Source organism: Mastigoproctus giganteus, chromosome 12 (assembly GCF_048544385.1).
Source record: "Mastigoproctus giganteus isolate SK-2022 chromosome 12, ASM4854438v1, whole genome shotgun sequence".
Classification (NCBI taxonomy): domain Eukaryota; kingdom Metazoa; phylum Arthropoda; class Arachnida; order Uropygi; family Thelyphonidae; genus Mastigoproctus; species Mastigoproctus giganteus.
In genome coordinates this window covers 71387279-71403057 of record NC_143586.1, presented here as the reverse complement: position 1 = coordinate 71403057, position 15779 = coordinate 71387279, and the positions used below count along the sequence as shown (strand labels likewise).

The window sequence follows — 15779 nt, the reverse complement described above, 5'->3', positions numbered from 1 at the left end:
ATCAACCAATGACCATGGGGATAATTAATTTGTCAATATCAAAACTAATACAACTGCGTTGAGAACAGGACATTACATGTTCACAATGAATTCATTTGAAATGTGAATAACACTAATCATAATGTGAATTTTATCTATACAAAGTATTATATTAAGTAAGTTGCACTACTTAGTAATCAGCAACATTTCTGGATTCTGTGTTGAATCCTGGCATCAGGCCATAACAGGGAAGATCTGATGTTACTGTCCAGAGTAGAAAATATTTAGCAATTGCCTGAGAACATGATTCAACCTGGATCTAGAAATGTCATGGCTGATTATCTAGTAGTTCTATTGTATGGGTGTTTAGCTTACTTAATGTACATGATAAAATTTGTATAATAACAATTCACATATTTTAATTAATAGTAAAGTCAAACCTCCCAATCTGGTAACCTAAGGACCAAAAAAATCTTCCAAATTCCAGGTTGTTGTAATGGCTTCATATTATTATAGTGATCTTTATTGTAAAAAAAAAAAATTATTTTCCCTTCCAATATATAGATATTTTGGATGGAAAATAAGTTTCACAAAAACAGTTCATCGAAATCCACATATCATATACCTTTGATAATAAAACCTTTTCCACAACAATATAAAAAAAAAAAAGGGGGATGTAGGATCAAAAGGATAAATGCGAAACTGACATGAAGAAATAAATATTACATTGCTCCAGAGTCCATACTCATGATAATATGCCACTGGACATGTATTTTGAAATGGTACAATCCTCTCTGCTTTATTTTTTTAAGGCAGCATTGTTCACAAAGAGAAGTTTAAAAGTTCTAAAAACATATACATTAAACAGTAAAAGGTAGATTTAACAGAAAGGATTTGTTGGGTTTCAAAATGCATATACACAAAAATTTACAAGAAATAGTTGACCTGAGACTATTTGCCAATTCTTGAGTAGCTTGCTGGTTTGTACATTTTTTTTTTTTAAACGTGGATGATGTCAGATAATGAATTGCTACATTTGGGGATTGAGCTGTATTCACATTTTAATTATAGCATAATCACATTTTAATTATAGCATAATTCAACATTTTAAGTCCTGAGTGCGTTCCTTCTTTATATAGTATAATGTTTTTATACAGTATAACTTTCTATTTTAATTAGAATGAGGGTCCACCTGTGATGAATTACTGAAATTACACTGAGCTTATATAATCACCTTAACTATGATATCTTTATGAATATGGTTCCTTCCTATACTGATAAATTCAAAACAATATATATACATCAAAAATGTACAACTGGGAGGCAGAGATGAAAATATCCACTCTTCTTTCAACATGTCTACTCTATTTCGCCTAAATAGATTTGCTTATCACTTGAACATGATAAAACTGCAAAGACAAGTATAAAATGAATTTAATAAAAATATACTTTCCACTCATATGATTTTTTTTTTTTTTTTTACATTAGATATATATACTGAGTGGACAGAAATCATTGGATACCTACCTATAATGGGTAGGCCCAACTTTCACCCAGATAAGGGCAGTCACATGGCGAGGCATTCGTCCACTAGTTCACAAGTATTTCCATCCATGCTTGCTGCATGGCTGTCCATAATTCCATTGCATTCCTGGGTAGAGGATCCAAAGCTCAAATGGACCCTTCCACAGCATCCCAAAATAGCCTCCCTGTTCATCCCGGTGAACAGGGAGGCTATTCCATGGTGGTAACATCTGCAGAATGCTCTTCAACCCATGTTCTAGTCACCACTGTTCTGTGGGGAGTTGCATTGTTCTGCTGGAAGAGTTCATTGCCCTGGTGCCTCCATAGCCAGGTGGGAAGGAGCAGCAGTGCGTAGCACACGCTTCTTGACTAGACTGGGGTTCGAGCCTGTGCCCACCAAATACGGAGGATGCGGAAAGGTCAGGGAATGACCACCGCATATCCCCCCTGGAGCAATATGGCCTTAGCTGCTACTGCTCCTAAAAACCAAATAAATAGTTCATTGCCCTGTGGGTGTATGATGACCATGAAAGGATGCAGATGGTCTGCAAGGATGGATATGTAACCTGGACCATTCAGAGATGTATCAGAGGTTCCAATGTGTGTCAGTTGAACGCACTGCAGACCAATACCGACCGTCCATCTGCCTGAACAGTTCCTTGTTGACATGACAGATGCATAGCTTTGTGCGGTTTCTACTAGGTACACACCCTCCTGTCTGCTCAAAATAACTGGAAACGGGACTCGGCGGACCAGGAGACCTGTCTCCAATCATCCAAGGTCCAGTGCCAATGTTCTTTAGCCCAGTTGAGGCGTAGAGTCCTGAGTCATGGTTTTAGCAATGGGACTCTGGTGGGTTGGCAGCTTCCATAACCTATTATGGCTAATGATTGCCTGATGGTCTTGGTGGAGACATGTTTCTGACACCTTCCTCGCTAAAGTCAGCAGTGATTTGGGCCACTGTCACACTCCGGTTGGCTGAAATAATGTGAGACAGATGTCAACGGCCACATTCATCCACCACCTTTTTACACACACACACAGCGCTGTCCATGATGAGATGTTATTCCAGAAATGGCGTACTCCCGATATACTGCTGAACAGGAATAGTGCAATTTCTGTGACAGAGTGACCCATGCGTCGGGCACCGACTTCCATCCCTCTTTCAAAGTCAGTTAACTCACATTTATCCATACTGGCATCGAATTACCATCTACGTGAATGCAGTGTACCTATATACTTGCCAAGTGGTAGATTCGTCCACCTAGTGAGAGGGGTGACAACGTTGCATTAGCCAGGTATCCCATGAATTCTGTCCTTTCACTGTGTATATACACTGGTGTTTAAAGAAAGTGCGTCACCTAAGAATTTCACATTTCTAACCCTTTTTTTCGATGATATGTTACATTAATGACTAGCATCACAAACAGAAATATAAACAAAAGATATTTATTAATAGTTAAGGCAAAGCTAAGTAATATTTGACAGGTGCTCTCAAAATATTCCAAAATGAGCATTTGCAACCTTTATACAACAGTTTTGATATACTTTTTGCCCGATGACAAGGAGCAGAGTCGTCCTGAAAGATGCAGTTACTTGGCAGGTTGAAATGGTCTCTAATGGTTGGTAGCAATTTACCTTCCAATACAGCCAGGTATCCATTGTAATTTACAGAACCTTTTATAAACTGCAAGTGACCTACACCGCAAAACGAAATGCACCCCCATATCATTTTGGTGGTAGGGAATTTCACTTTAGACACCATACAGGATGGTGTTCTTCACCACATCTACAGTGAATCATGTCTCCTATCAGGTTGAATTTTTTTTCATCTAAGAAAATAACTGACTTCCACTGCTCAGGGGGTCCATTTGACATGCTCCTTACACCAAATTAATTGGGCCTTTTTCATTTTTTGTGTGAGGAGGGGCTTCTTCTTAGGATGATGGGCTACAAGTCCATTTTTGAAGAGGCATCTTCTGACTGTTCCTGCATTTGCTACCACTCCTGTGTTCTTCCCATTCTCTTTCAGCTCAGAGAAAGAAGCTTTACTGTTTTTAAGGCATAAGCGCTTCAAAACGCAGTCCTGTTTTGGCTTAGAGACTCGTTTGTGTCCGGTTCCTTTTTTCCTATCAGCAGAACCAGTATTCTTGAGTTTGGAAAGAAATCTACTCACTGTCGACTGATTACAAGACACTCTATAAGCAACATGACGGGAAGAACATCCTTCCTCATGTAAAGCAACAATAGCACTCTTTCTTCGTGGCATCAACTGCATGTAACTCCCTATCCTAACACAAGCAAGGAATGACTGCAACTCTTGCAGTGTGCTTATATAGCTGAAAGTAACAGTTGATGCAATATTATGTCATCACCTATGCGTGTCAATCTTATCTGATGCAATCTGTAAGAAATATTGCCACATACTTATCCTATTCGGACGACAATTACAATTTTAATGGGTGATGTACTTTCTTTGAACGCCAATGTGTGTGTATATATATATATATATATATAATATGCAAGTTAATGTCAGATTTTTAAAGTATTTTTTACCTAAAAGACTACTCAGTTAATAGTAAAATAAAAGGTTTTCTAATCACAGGGTTTGGAAAATAGGATTAGTCATACAAGGAAGTCAGGGATCATGTACAAACTGGGCATAAATTAAATTAATGAAACACACTTAAAAATACCTCAGAGATGAACTGCAGTCTATGGAAAAATGAGGTTGCACAAGCATTTTCAAAATAAACAAATTCAGAAGAAAAAAAAATTTATCTGCTCTTCTGTTATTTACAGCCTAGTTCTAGAGAATATTCTAAAACAAGCTTGTGGGAAATTTGTCAGTTCCACATTCATAAAGGGTTCTTGTTATTTAATTGGGGGGTAATGTGTTAATTTCCCACATTATATGAGCATATCCTTTCTAGAAACTGGCTGGATGTGAGAAAATTTTCCATGCAGAAGAAAAATACTAGTGGAGTAAGAAAGTGTAAAGAGGCAAAACAAACAAGAGCAAGCTCAAGAAAACAGGTTTTGAAAACAAATGAAAATATGTCACCAGATCCAAGAGCTTTCTTGGCATCAAGATTGTTAGAATTTCAATAAGATTGTTCACACCTGAACAATCTGTCTGGAACTAATGAATCTTGTTGAAATTCTAAGCAACTTTAATGCCAAGAAATGTCATTAGGACCAAGAAAGCTCTTGGTCCTGATGACATTTCTCCACTTGTTCTCTAAACCTGTTTCCCCGAGCTTGCTGCTCTTTTGTGTTGCAATTATTTTATACATTGCATAGCAAATGAAACTATTGTGTTTTATTGAATTCATACAGGAATATACAGTGCACAAAAAAAGCTGTTTGTTTAAAGCTTTACAAGCAGACATTTTATTTCTGGCTGATAGTGGACCTGGTTTCCTAACCAGCATTAACAGGGACAACAGTTGATGCTTCAAGTATGATCCTGAGACCAAAAGACAAAGTACAGAATGGCAATCACAAAGCTTACCAAGACAAAAAAAAAAAAAAACATTTCCAGAAATTGTGTATCAAAACCATGATGATTGCATTCTTCGATCACAAAGGGATAATCTACATGGAATTTGTTTCAGAAGGAAGGACTATTACCAGTAATTACTACTGAGCAGGAAATGAAACACTTGGCAATAATCAAGTGCATGCTGCAGTAAGATTTGGAATAGTCTGGTTGTTGGCTGTTGTATGATAAAAAAAAAAAAAAAAACTCATCCAGTGCCATTTAACACATTCACCATTAGTAATGCATGTACACATCAAACAGCATTTGTGATTCATATATGTGGTCATTCTTATGGGTAAATAAATGAGTAATGTAAAATTAAAGGCACAGAAAATTACAACTGCTCGATATTTGTACACCGAACCCTCACGCAGAAATGTTTGGTTTTTGTTTATCATCAGCTATGGCTGTAAAGACCTGGTGCACAGTTTTATTTGTTCTTTGCTTTTGTTTTAGTTTATATACATGAAATTAACTTTAGATAAAACTTTTAAGTTTATTATAATTTACAGCTCAGTTCAAAAATACAGTCGATTCCGGTTAATTGGGACACATCAGGACTAGTGCATTTTGGCCTGATTAAGCAGCTGCCCCAATTATCCGAAGTTTTACATAAATAGTTAAAAATACAATGTACCCCCCCCCCCTTTTACAATTGGTTCAGTGTACAATCAAATCACGTTACGATGGAGTCACCATAGTAAAGTACCATTCACTATACGATGTGTAGTAAGCGGCGGTCATTGTGATCATGTTTGTGAATTGAATTTTAATTCTATTAAACAGTGATTCTAATTAGCGAAAATAGGAAGAATATTATCCACAGGCTATAAAAGCAAAGATATATTAAGCACAAATTTACCCTTTATTACCTTACCAATTAAAAAATTAAATGATACTGTAAAATCTGAAGAATATACATGATAATCGGAATAATTAATATGTACTGTAATATGTACATACCTAACTAACTAGTTGACATTTCTGTTCACTGACATTTGTGTGTGGGGGTTAAAATTTAAAACAGTAACAAGATAAGCAATCAATAACAAGGGACACTGCACACATAAATTGCAAGTAACACGATACGCGCAAGTCAGAATGGAGTAACGAGTTACAAAGCTTTAAAAAGGAATGAAGAGAAGATCTGAAAATTAATTTTTTTATATGATTGACGATTACATGGAAGTGCAAACACATTTTACCATAATGACCCACAGAATTCCAGCTGTCGGTATTATCGCAAATTCAGTAAGATTGAGTTTACTATCTGTTTATGATAGATTGCACTAACAGAAAAGCCCAATAACAGGTGACCGCTAATTGTTTTTATGATTGTGACCTCCAGACAATCGTAGGATGATCTCCAGTGCTGTGGTCTCCTGCCCCGATTAAACGGCATTTTGTCCCAATTAAGCGAAGTAAACCCTGTCTATTTTCTCGATTGGGTTCTGTTTTTTAAGATTTGCCCCGATTAACCGGTGGCCCAAATAACTGGAATCCACTGTATTCACTTTTATCTATGAATTCCAGACTTCTACTTTTCAACCATTATTTATTTTTAGGCAGATACTAATAAAGGTTCTCCTCAACATTACAAAAACTATTATATATGACTCTCTTCATTGTAATACTCTCTCTCAAATACAAGTGGAAGTGGACATGTTAAAGACAAGTGACATCTTCCTTATAAGATTCTATGATTCCTGAGAAATACAAAAAAAAAAAAAGAAAGAAAGAAAATCATAGCTGATTCCAGTCCAATAATATCAATTCCTGACACAACAATACACTACAAATTGTCTTAAGTGAAATACAATTTCCATGCATCTTCCACATCACTTTCAAGATTTATTTATTTTTTTTTTTTTGTAGTTGGACTGGGTGGCTAAAATGGAAGAATCACCTCTGCTATTAGCATCTGCCTCGGAAAAAGATTAATGGTCAATAATCTTTTATCACCACTGTCACCTGAAAAGGACACTTTCAGCAGGCAACAGATTTCATCATCACAGAGGACTATTATTAGGACTGACAAGTGGGATAGAAAATGGGGATTCTGGCACACTTTTATAAACACATAAAACAAATGCTCTAATAACATCCCTATTTTCCTTAAAATCGTTCATTTTCCTAAAATAAACTACAAAAATCTAAAAATTAACATTTACATTTTTTAAAAAATAATGTAGATTTAAGCAAAAAATGACTAAAAAGTCTCCCTTTTTAATAAATTTATTTCCTTTTTCATATTTTTTTTCTTCGAAACCAATTATATGAGCATTTTTCCCCCCACTTTTTCATACCTTTATAAATTAGTTTCATTTTTATTTTATTGTAATCTTCAATATTTTTGTGTGTTATTTTGCAGTTGAAACTATCTTGTAAAAAGACTAAACTCATTTATGTGAACATTTATTTTATCTCCTTATTCTGTTTTTATTTCAAATTTTTTAATTGGATAATACTCAGAAAACTATATCTGACTGCACAATTACCTCTAAGTCTTCTTCATTCTCTACCAACCTGAGTATAGTACCACACAACACAGTTGGTATGCTTCTCTGGGGTTACTTCTACCCACATGCAGTACTTTGCATTTGTCAATTGTACCTTTGAATCATCTGCAAACTTGGACATTAAGCTTGATATACCTTCATCAATATCATTGATAAATATACAAAACAACAATGGGCCCAACACCGAACTCTAGGGTACTGCACTAAAAACGGTGGCGCCTCTGTAGCCAGGTGGGAAGGAGCAGCAGTGCATAGCACACGCTTCTTGATTAGACCGGGGTTCGAGCCTGTCAACACCAAATACGGAGGATGCGGAAAGGTCAGGGAATGACCACCGCATTTCCCGGAGCAATATGGCCTTAGTTGCTAATGCTTCTAAAAACCAAATAACAATAACAAACTAAAAACGGTGTCATTGATTACCACTATTTCTTCTCCCACTCAACCACCCTTTTACCCATCGTAGCAACTTGCCCTTAATACCATACTGCTCCAATTTGTCCAGTAGTCTTCCATGTGCAACAGTATCAAAAGCTTTACCAAAATCAAAGTATATGATATCAAAATTATTTTTTGCATCCAGTTCCTTTGTAACCACATCATAGTATCCAATCAAATTGGTCAGACAAGACTTCCCTTTAACAAACCCATGCAATGTCTGAATTATTTATGAAGTCTTATCTTGATGATCCTGCAATGCTTCTTTAATGAGTGATTCCATTATTTTCCCCAGAACAGAAGTTAAACTAACAGGTCTGTAATTTCATGTAAACTCATGTCACCATTTGATCCTCCTTTGTGAATTGAGGATACATTTGCACATCCCCAGTCCATGGCAACCTCCACTGAGTCCAACAATGCTCTCATATTTATAGCTAAGGGTTTGCTTACTTCCTTTGTCACCATCTTTAATATAACTGGATAGATCCCATCCACTCCAGGTGCCTTTCTTATGCTTAACTTCAACAATTTCTCCTCCACTTTGCTCTCAGTTATTACAAAATCATTAAGCTACCTGTTAGAATTTATTAAGCTTCTGTCCTCCACTTCCCTACAGAATTCCTCATGTGTCAATGTAGATACAAAATACTCATTCAGTTTTTTCAGCTATCAAAGCAGGACCATCGACATCAAGTGGGCCAACCTGATTCATCCCCTTCCTTGTAAAGAAGTGTTTGCTGTTTTTCTTTACATCCTTTGCCAAAGATTTCTCATAATCTGCCTTTGCTTCCCTAACCTCCTTTGTGACTTGATTACAGTCTAGCTTATATCTACCATAGGCTTCTGTGTTGCCTGATAATTTATATGCATTTTTCTTCCCTGCCACGGAGTCTCATTAGTTCATCTGACATCCATTTAGGCCTAAACTCTGAACAATATTTCTTAGTTGGTATGAAAAGCCTAGTAGTTACCAAGATTGATTCTTTCAATGATTACCATTTAGAATTTGCTGTTGGTAACATTATACGCTGGTCCCACTGTAGCAATCTTTACAAAAGCAAAACCCTTCTCTTTACTCCTGATGGTAGTTATATCTTTAAGTAAATCCCACATCAGTACACTTATCACTGACACCTAGTGGTTCCTTTATCTGCAAATTCTTAATGCATGAATAATCATTGTTGATAATCAGATCAAGGGTATTAATCCCTCTAGTTGCCTCTTGAACATGCTGCTGTAGAAAACAATCATCCGATAAATCCACAAAAGTCTTGCTGGTGTGCGAGTGACCATCCCACAAGTTCCAGTCAATATCTGGGAAGTTAAATTCTCCCAATATAAGACATTCTGATTTACTGGCCCACTATTTCTCTGTACAATTGTTAGTTGTACTCATCAGAGTCATTAGGCCTATAACACACTCCTACTCTCATTTTTGCTTTCCCAGTGCTTATGTCACACCAAACTGACTCAACCTTGCTGTCCATCAATGTCAACTGGGCACTTCCTTAGATTTTATGTGTTTCTTAACTAACAGCATAACCCCTCCTCCCTTCCTATACTCATTATACTTCCCAAATTCCAATTCTGCACTGCTTGCTTATATCTGCACGACACCACATCTGTGATATCCTAACAACACCCACCTTCGATGTCTTGACCAGCACTTCAGATTCATCAAATTTATTTACTATACTCCTAGCATTGGTATAATTACTATACTACTAACTTTGTATCTTGCAGAAATAATTAAAATAATAATTCACAAAATAAAGCCTTGATTATCATACTGAAAACCTACATTTTGATAAGAGAGGTCTATTTTATCAGGTATGTGTGTGTGCACACATGCAGTGGAAAAGAGAAGCAAATGGTCTAACTTCTGTACTTTATTAAAAATGTAAATAAATTTTATTTTTTAAATTTTTGTAGTTTATTTTATGAAAATAAACAATTTTAAGGAAAAATGGGGGCATTTTTTTTTTTGTTGTTTGTAAAAGAACATGTGCTAGAAACTACTATAACAAAATAAAAAAATTAAAAACCAAAATGAACACTTCAGAACTGCAAAGTACAGCTTTACTACTAAGGGAAATACCTAAATACTCAACACTATCTGGCTAGAATGAGGGGACCAGAGCCATATTATTCTAGGACAGAAATCGTCAGCACTCAGATTGGTGAGGACAGTAACCAATCTAGCAGGATGCCATTTTTTTCAGACATTGTAGCATACCTTCTATTACTCACTCCAGAACTTCATTGTAAAACGCTGATTAAATTTGATTCAGCGGAACAAATTCTTGATATACAATCCAATCACTACCACCTTGCATTTAATATTCAAGAAGAACAACCTGCTCACAGCTAAATGTGCAAAACTTTCTGTCCAAGAGCAATACAGTTGTGAACTCTCAGTTCATATTTTTCAGTTTGAGCTGCAATTTCTTGTTCTTGAAACTGAAATCTGTACTAAAAGGATTACTGGAGATTATGATGTTTCACAGATCTGGCTGGGAGGAATCAGAGGACATGCCAAAGAAGATTAAAAAAAAAAACAGGAGGGTCTAGAAATGTTCGAACAGTGGCAGAATTTTTGGACTTTCTGTATAAATTTCAAGGGATCAGGTTAACAGCACAGAATATGTAATAACATTTTTAAAGTTAAGAGAAAAAATCCATTCCCACATTAAGACAAATCTGTACAAATTTTGTGGTATGGTCATACACCACTTCAGTGTTTGTAAAGTAATGAACAACCCTTGATTGTCAATTAGTAATGGTTAGTAATCTAAATAGTGAACAATGTAGATTGCTAACCGTTACTAACTGACAATAGAAAAAAAAAAAGTTATAATAAATGCACATTCTCATAATCCATTTAATTTTATCTAATTTTTTTCATATTTTCTCTTAAATTTAAGAATATGTTGTATATATTATGCCATTCAAAGAATATCAGTAATAAAATTCTTTTAATTTTAATACGATATGAGAATGTTTTGAGCACACCTCATTTATAAGCCATACAGAAGTTTGTGTCTACCCATTTATCACAGCATAAACATAAAGTAGAAAGAATAAAGAATTACTTATAGGTTCTCGGGGATGAAATTCCACTTCATTAACTGAACCATTATGGCCTGGTAATTTATAAAGTATTCTTCGAGTAGTTGTATCCCAAATATAAACAAATCGATCTGCTGAACCTGCCGATACTTTACCGCCATCCGGTGACCAGGAACATCGAAGTAAATTCTAGAAAAGAATTAATCAGCTTAATACATGCAAACTTAGCAAACATTTTTACTACATTCATGTTCATCATAACAAAGCACAAACTTATGCAAAAACAAGTGTTAGTGATTTTTAGGAAAGTTTATAATATTCAAGGGGTATGCTAGAAATTAAGTACAGTAAATTGGAGGGTGCATATTCTACGACTAAATCAATAAAAATATATTACATAAACATGGATCCAGAAATACTTTGTTAACAAACTAGAGCTATTCAAAAATTTCAATATGTGCTCTTCCACATCAACTATCCATACACTTCTCCTTCATCTGCAGTAGACAGGCAACAGTATGAATCTTTCTGATGCAGTAATCAAGAGCATCAAATGTGTGAGGACATAGAAAACTACTTTGAAGATAACTCTTCACATACAACTTTACAGCTGCTGCTGCACCATTGCCATGGGCTTCACCAATAATTAAATGAATATCTACATATTCTTGGAATGTATAGTAGTCCATTTTAAGCAGACTTACAAATCACCATGACACTGAAACAACAGCACTTGACTTCACACAGTTCACTGGAAACAAATGCCTGCTTACAATGGTTGGAATCACTTGGTAGCAATAGAAGGTAATTCACATCTTTACTCTTCGCCCCAATTTCCTTAAAATGTGTACCTAGCATGAGGTACTTTATGAAATTCTACACTTCTATTGCTGAGAAAATTTGTGAAGGACTAGTTTGTTAAGAAAGTATTTTTGGACCCATGTTGTTTATATAACATTTATTTGTTGTTTTGGTCCATATAACACCCTCCTCCAATTTAATGCTCTTATTCAAGTACATCCTACATAACTTATTTTCTTTTTTTTTTTTGTTAGTGCATCGGCTTCTGTGGCCATAATGCACCTCCCAAAGTTTTTGCATTTTACTCTGATCCAAGCCCAAGGCGGGACTGGAACCTGCAACCTTTGGGTTGCCCACCTGGCTACCCCAGTCGGCTCCTACATAACTATGATATACTGCACACTGAAATTGGAAATATTGACAATAAGTGATAATAGACAGTGTATGAAAGAAAAACCAATTATATTTTTAAATAAATAAATAAAAGGTAGACTCAAGAAAGTTCCCAGAATGAAAATGTTGAAAACATCTAACATTGAATAAGAAAAAACTGATTTTATTTTATCTAGAATGTCTAGAATTTTTTTTACAGTAGGTAGCAGCTTAATTCATCATCATACATGTTCTACAGGTTCATGATATTTCTAGCAGAACTTGCTTCTTCATCTCTCCCTATCCCTCTCTCTGGGGATAGGGAGGGATCTATCAAATCATCTAATGATCCAATTCTCCTTCTTCCTGACTGTCACTTGCTGATCATCACTTCCTTTCAATTACACGGAATGTAACTGAAAGGAAGTACAAGTCCAATCTAATTTTTGAAAGAATCTTATAGCTTTTATTATACTTCTATTTTCTTTTCAAAAGCATCAAATTCTCCTAACATCCTGCTTCCTTAATACCCATTTCAGTGACTTAAAGCCCTATACAAAACATTTAACTAACCTCTTCCTTAACTCAATATCCATTCTACCTGTAAATGTCTACTTGCCTCTTTTAAAATATTATCTTACTTATTAAAATTCCAGTTTTAATTTACTGGCTCCTTCTTCCAATATTTGTTAGCAGAATGCCAAGATATCCGAATTATCTACTTTTATTATTCTCTTATCAAGTTTCATGGCGGTAAAAGATGAAAAATCCCTTCCCACCATGAACTTTCAACTCCTCCAGGATTACTTCTGCCACGTTTTCACTTGCTGATGATGTCTTCTGGCTTCTCCAATGACTGCTACCTTGCTTTCCTAACAATGACATCATTGCTGACACTGCAGGCAGTGTGAGATTTGCCACTTCTTTAACTGCTCCGAACTCAATTAGCTGCATATCAACATCTCCACTGGATTACGCCCTTTTTCCCACCTTTTAATCTCCCCACCTTTTTTTTTACATTTCACATCTTATTTTTATTTCTATCTATTCGTTTATTTTATTTTTATTTATTCTATCTTTCTCTGGTTGTTGTGTTTTTTTTTTTGCTGGCTTCCTTCCCTTCACTTGAGGCGGAATTTTGTTGGTGCCTGGATTTTGGCTTCCTAGGTACAGGATCGTAGCATTCACTAGTCTTGTACACCACCAGTAGATGTGGTGGGGTCCCCACCACATCTACTGGTGGTGTACAAGACTAGTGAATGCTGAGTTGGCACCTACTTTCTTGACACTCTCTGTGCTAGGTGCAGAGAGTGTCAAGAAAGTAGGTGCCAACTCAGCATTCTGATGGGCATCTATGAGAGTTTGAAGAGCAAAGTATATGCCTTCAAAGGAATTAAAATGGTGCCCAACAAGCTCTCAGCTGCCCAACTCAACACCAGAGCTCACTCTTGTGCATTAGGCAACACAGTGGAAATCTTCAAGGCAGAATGCGCTGGTCCCAAAGGAGTTAGTTATTAGCAGTGACTCTATTGTCAGAGAGAGACAGGAAATATATTGTGCAAAAAAAGATAGGTGGAATAGGACCAGGGTATGTCTGCCAGGGGGATTGATTGATTGATTTGGTTTTTAATGGCACACTGCTGCCAGGGGGAAAAAGTTGATGACATTATAGAGCAGATATCATCTTTTCAGGGCACAAAGAGCGATATTGTTGTACAAGCTGGCACTAATGACATTGAGAGTAGGAGAATTGCAGACTTAACAAGTACAGGTCAACATTCAAAAAAAGTTGCAAATTAGGGTTAAATTTGAAAGTGTCTGCAATTCTGCCCAGACACGATAGGAGGGAGTATATGATGAGAATGTTGTCAATCAGTTCAGCCCTAGAGAGACTGTGCAAGGCTCATCGGGTAGAATTTTTCTCACCATGGTCTGTGCTTGTTAACAGGAGAGACTGCAAGAATATTTGCTGATGCTATCGAGGCAGTGTTATGTGGGTTTGAAAACTAGTAGCTTGGGAGGATTCACAGATTAACAATAGTCACAGGCAGAGGTGAAAGTGATTTTTGACCCTGCTCCTACTGGAATGAGTAGCAGACTTGAAAGCAAGATGCTGGAGATTTCAAGGGAGTCATCATAAAACAAGTAAATATGTGGGCTGTATTAGGGTACCTAAGAGTAAAAACAGGTGCATGTATACTTGCATGTACACCAATGCTACGAGCTTAGTAAATAAATTTGATGAATTTGAAATTCTGGTGAGTATAAAGTTCAATGAAATTGACTTCATCCTCATTAACAGAAGATATATTGTTAAAGTTTTGTTACCATCCTGAACAGTGTAAATGTTGGAAGTGATCACAGAATGGTAAGATGAACACATGATATAGATGTAAGAAAAAAAAGGAAAACACTGACTCGAGTAAATAATACGAAGGTCTTTGAAATAACAGAAGGGGAGAAAAGGCAGTGTGTACTGGAACTTAGGAACAAGTTTGAGCTTCTGCAGACTTTGAGGCCCGAGATACCAATGAGGAATACAAAACTTTCTGAAAGTAATAAAGACCAAGAAACCTGTAGGTAAAAAGAAATCTAAAGAAGAAAAATTAGCCAAGAAACACTTGTCATGATGAATCGAAGACAACAAATGAAGAGCAAGATATACACTGACAAGAACAAAATTGAGTATACTGAGTTATGCAAAGCCATTAGAAAGAGACTCAGAGAGGAAATAAGATTTAACACAAGAAATGTAGAACAAGCATTAATGGAAAAAAAGGATATAAATAAGCAGTCATGAGCAGTACAGAAAGACAAATGATATTAAATCTGAAGAATAGTGGTGTACTTATAAATAGCAGAGAAAACATCATTCAAATAGCAGAAGACTACTATAAAGAATTATATAAGGTGCAAGGGATTGATGCCAGCAGTGGGAAAGGTGGATCACAAATTAGCAACACATACGACATACCCAATATCCTTCCTGATGAGATAGAACATGCATTGAAGAAAATGAAGAATCAAAAAGCCCCAGGTGAAGATGAAGTTACTGTAGAGTTGTTAAAATTAGGAGGAAGAGACAACACAGAAACTGGCAATACTCTTCACAAAATACATTAGGAACAGCGTGACACTTAAGGAGTGGAATAATGCAATAATAATTTTGCTGCACAAGAAAGGAGATAAATCAGAAATTGTAAATTATAGGCCAATTAGCTTGTTGTTCCATATCTACAAGTTATTCACAAGCATTATTACTAACATATTACAAAGAATACTTAATGAGAATCAACTGAAAGAGCAAGCTGGCTTTAGGACAGAATTCTCAACTATGGATCACCTTCACGTAATATCACAGCTAATGGAGAAAGCAAATGAATATAAAACACTATTATGCCTGGCATTTGTGGATTATGAAAAAGGCATTTGACTTAATACAGCATAAGGCAGTGTTTCAGGTACTGAAAAGACAAGGCATAGACATCCGATACATTAGGATTTTTAAGAAAATATGAGAACGCTACCTC

The 15779-nt window shown here is 36.0% G+C and overlaps 1 protein-coding gene across 1 annotated transcript in view; it reads right to left on the bottom strand.

The window, feature by feature from the left end:
• Window positions 1-655: 655 nt before the first annotated feature.
• The window catches only part of LOC150077181 (U5 small nuclear ribonucleoprotein 40 kDa protein-like), a 105632-nt gene continuing 90508 nt past the window's right edge, over window positions 656-15779 (bottom strand). Inside the window, exons 8-9 of the mRNA XM_090386722.1 lie at window positions 11100-11265; window positions 656-1388 (exon numbers count right to left, since the gene is read on the bottom strand). Of these exons, the coding sequence (XP_090242848.1) occupies window positions 1339-1388; window positions 11100-11265 (216 nt within the window). The 3' untranslated portion in view covers window positions 656-1338. The remainder of the gene's footprint in view (window positions 1389-11099; window positions 11266-15779) is intronic.